Source organism: Nicotiana tabacum, chromosome 11 (assembly GCF_000715075.1).
Source record: "Nicotiana tabacum cultivar K326 chromosome 11, ASM71507v2, whole genome shotgun sequence".
NCBI classification, from domain to species: domain Eukaryota; kingdom Viridiplantae; phylum Streptophyta; class Magnoliopsida; order Solanales; family Solanaceae; genus Nicotiana; species Nicotiana tabacum.
Window position 1 is genome coordinate 83,868,642 of NC_134090.1, and position 4,667 is coordinate 83,873,308.

General features: G+C 33.6%; 1 protein-coding gene across 1 annotated transcript; it reads left to right on the forward strand.

Moving 5' to 3' along the window:
• The first annotated feature begins 678 nt into the window (after positions 1–678).
• On the forward strand, positions 679–2,692 carry LOC107807843 (uncharacterized). Its single transcript, XM_016632280.2, has 3 exons — positions 679–1,609; positions 1,709–1,770; positions 2,099–2,692. Exons 1-3 carry the CDS (start codon positions 679–681, stop codon positions 2,690–2,692), a joined length of 1,587 nt encoding a protein of 528 aa, XP_016487766.2.
• The last annotated feature ends 1,975 nt before the right edge of the window (positions 2,693–4,667 follow it).

The window sequence follows — 4,667 nt, forward strand, 5'->3', positions numbered from 1 at the left end:
TTATTTCTGAAATGATAAGTTGTTGTTATTTTTAGTGCGAATTTGGGAGAGCTAGGGCTTTAAGGCCTTGAATTTTGATAGTTTATAGAATTTGTGCACATATTGTGTTTGGGAAAATGTTTGGCTGAGTCAAAGATTGAAATCCATAGGAAAAAACTATATTGTGATACTTCCTCTGAGAAGTGAGAAGCTAATGTCATATTCCATATGCATTATGTAATTTGACAAAGGAGAAAATAAAATTTTAATAGCCTATTAAATGAACAAGTGACCATCTACCCCCAGAATATATCATCTAAAAAGAAAAATTAAAGTTCCTTTCCTTTAGGTGGGGAAAGAATTCACGCCAGTGAACCTCTTTTAAGATAAAGTACAATTATTGATATTAATCTCAACATCAAGGAACTGTATATACTATTTTAACGAGGAACTGCATATACTATTTTGTATATCTATGATAACAGTTCTTTGTTTAATTTTGTAGGAATGATCCATAAGATTAAAATGGATAAATTTCTCACCAAGCCGAAAAATGATGAATCGAGTTCTAGTGCTAGTTGGTCATCCAAGAGTTCATAAATCGCTCCAGAAGTTCAAAGGGATACAAATCCTTCTCTGCTTTCAAATGTGGATAAAGTGCTTGATTTGAAATCTTTTGAACTGGATCCCAAAGAAAGAATGCCAATTTTGGATTATGGTCCTAATATTCGAGATGAAGTGAGGAGATATTATATAAACAAAGGGCCTTGTCAACCGATTGGTCATGCCTTTCCTAAAACTAAGATTGGGAGTAAAATGCGTCAACTTAGTCCCACTTGGTTTAGGGGACCATATTCTCAATGGTTGGAGTATAGCATAAAAGGAGATACGACATTTTGTTTGTGTTGTTATTTATTCAAGAATGAACTTGAAAGCCATGAAAATGTAGGGGGTGCATTTACAAAAGATGGTTTTAGGGGTTGGAACAAGGGTGTGGAAAGATTCAAAGCACATGTTGGTGAAGTAAATAATATCCATCACAAATGCTTCAATAGGATGTTAGATTTGAAAAGTCAACGTCAATCGATTCAATCTTCATTTGATAAGCAAAGTGAAAAAGTAAAAAGTGATTACCGGATGCGCTTAAATGCCTCAATTGATGTGGCAAGGTTTCTTTTAATTTCAGGATTTCCATTTCGTGGACATGATGAAAGTGAAGAATCTGAATATAAAGGTGGCTTTCCTAAACTTTTAGAATGGCACGGAGATCGACGTCCAGATGTAGGAAGAGTAATATTACGTCATGCTCTACAAAATGATATGATGATTTGTATTCAAAAGGAGATTGTGGAGGCATGTGCGAAAGAAACAACTAAAGCTATCATTGAAGATTTGGATGATTATTATTTTGCAATATTGGTTGATGAATCAAAGGACGACTCGCATAAGGAGCAAATGGTCTTAATTTTGCGATATGTCAACAAAAGTGGAATGGCGATAGAGAGATTCTTGGGTATTGTCCACGTGGGTGACACTTCTTCCTCATCATTACAAAAAGCAATTTATTTTTTGCTTTTGGATCATTCATTAAGTAGATCCAAGATACGTGGACAGGGCTATGATGGAGCTAGTAATATGCAAGGAAAAATAAGTGGTCTCAAGTTTTTAATTTTGCAAGATACTCCCTCTGCATATTGTATTCACTATTTTGCTCTTCAATTATAACTAGCACTTGTAGCTCTTTCTAAAAAGCATTCGGATGTGGATAATTTCTTTTATGTTGTTACTAATGTTTGAATACTATTGGATCTTCATTTAAGCGCATGGATTCACTTCGACAACATCAAGCAGATAAGTTGGAATAGTTGCTTAAATTTGGAGAAGCCTATACGAGGCAAGGTTTGAATCAAGAACGTGGCCTCCAACGACCGGGTGATACTCGTTGGGATCTCATTTTAAAACTCTAGACAATTTGATTTTTTAATTTCCTTCAATTGTTAATGTGCTTAAAGATATGAACCATGACTGACCATATCATCTTGATAGATTTGCAGCGGGAAATCTTTTGAACCAGATTCAAGAATTTGAATTTATTTTTATGTTGCACTTGATGTTTAAGGTGTTGTTATTTACAAATGAATTGAACAAAGCCTTACAAAAGAAAGATCAAGATATTGTTAATGCTATGGGAATGCTTGACCTTGCAAAGAAAAGATTGCAAATAGTGAGAGAAACTGAATGGAACTCTTTGTTGGATGAGGTGTGCTCATTTTGTAGTAAACATGATAGTCTAGTTCCCAAAATGGATGAAGACTATACTCTAGGAAAGTCGAAGCATAAGAGGTCCGAAGTTTTATATTTACATCACTTTCATGTGGAAGTGTTTTATACGATTATTGATTTGGAATTTCAAGAGCTTAATGATCGTTTTGATGTTGTGAATATTGACTTACTACTTGGTATGGCCAGTTTGAGTCCGGTTGATTCATTTGTTAATTTTGATAAGGACAGGATAATGAAGTTAGCAGGGTATTATCCAAGTATATTTGGTGATAACAAGCTTCGAAAACTTGATTTCCAACTTGATAGTTTCATTGTCTATGCTCAAAAGTGTGATAGTAGATTTCTTAACCTGAAGGGGATTAAGGATTTTGCTAGAGTGATGATAGAAAAAAATTGGATCTTACTTGGTCACTTATTTATTTGCTTGTGAAGTTGACTTTTCTTATACTTGTTGCTACCGCACACGTAGAAAGAGCATTCTCATCAATGAAGTACATAAAAATGATCTACGAAATAGGATGTATGATGATTTTCTAAATGATCGTTTAGTTTGCTATACAGAATGTAAGATATTTAAAACTATAAGTAATGATGCTATTCTAGACCGTTTTCAAAGTATGAAAGCTCGTCGAGGACAATTGTAAAGTGAATGATATTTTTTGTGAATATAATATTAATATAATTGAAGTAAATTTTCGATTCCCCCATTCCATTTTGGACTCTAACATTTCATTTTGCTTTAGTGCCTTAGCCAGGTTCCTTCAGTGCCCTAGCCAGGTTAATCTTTAATATTTTATTTTGCTTATTGTAGTGAAATTATCAAATCTCAATAGCTTTTGCTTTTCATTTTTTCCCACTCTTAATTAATGGGTATGTTGCTTTTCTTTTCCTGTATTGGGTATCAAGAACATTTCATTGCATAGTTTCCAGGCAAGCTTATTTGGAGTTTGTTTGTTTTTCTGCTTATCTGAAATATTTATGTCACTGCTTGTAATTTCCAATAGCTCAACCTTGAATCTTTATTGGATTAAAAAATTTATATTAATATAGTTTTCTCGTTAACTTGTTATCACCACAAATTTTATATAATCGAACCAAATATTTGTCTTAAAGATAATGGTGCACCCATGTTATTAAAATCTTGGATACGCCTATAAAAATGGAATATCTTCAAGAAATTTCAGAGTCATTCGGCTTCTTCACCGGCCATGTTTAAAGTTATAAACTCAAACTTCATCATAGAGCGGGTGATACATGTCTATTTGGAAGACTTTGAAGACACAGCTCCTCCACCAATGGTAAAAATATATCCACTTGCGGATTTTGTTTTTGTTGATCCGGTGATCCAATTTCCATCACTATATCCCGCAATAACCGTGAGATAATTATTGTAATGCATTACATAATCTTTGGTATATTTCTAATACCCTAAAACTCGTTTCATTGCTATGCAATGAGCTTTGTCGGGATTACTTGTATATCGACTAAGCTTACTTATCGCATAAGCTATATCAGGTCGTGTACAATTCATAATGTACATCAAACTTCCAAACGCTTGAGCATATTCAAATTGAGACTTTCTTTGACCTTTATTCTTTACAAGAGTATGTTTTAAATCAATTGGTGTTCTTACAACTTTAAAGTCCAAATATTTGAACTTTTCAAGTACCATTTTAATATAATGATAGTGAGATAAGGCTAGACCTTGAGGAGTCTTCAGGATCTTAATTCCCAAAACTAAATCGGCAACTCCAAAGTCTTTCATATCAAACTTACTAGTAAGCATGCACTTAATAGCATTTATGTTAGCAGTGTCGTTACTCATTATCAACATATCATCCACATATAAATAAACAATGACTATTTGATTTGGAGTATTCTTCATGTAAACATATTTGTCACACTCATTGATCTTGAAACCATTTGACAATATTGTTTGGTCAAATTTCGCATGTCATTGTTTTGGTGCTTGGTTTAGTCCGTAAAGTGACTTAAAATGTCAACACACTTTTTCTTTTCGAGAACTACGAACCCTTCAGGTTGTTCCATATAAATTGCTTTCTCTAAATTTTCATTTAAGAAGGTTGTATTCACATCCATCTGATGGATTTGAAGGTCATACACGGGGACTAAGGCTATTAACACTCGATATATGTAGTCATCGCTACCGACGAGTATGTGTCAAAGTAATCAAGACCTTCTCGTTGTCTAAATCCTTTAACAACTAATCTTGCCTTATATTTGTCAATAGTACCATCAACTTTCATTTTCCTTTTGAAAATCCACTTAGAACCCAAATGTTTATTTCCTGGAGGAAGATCAACCAATTCCCAAGTATTACTTAATATGGATTCAATCTCATTATTGACTGCCTCTTTCCAATATTGTACTTCCGAGAAAGACAT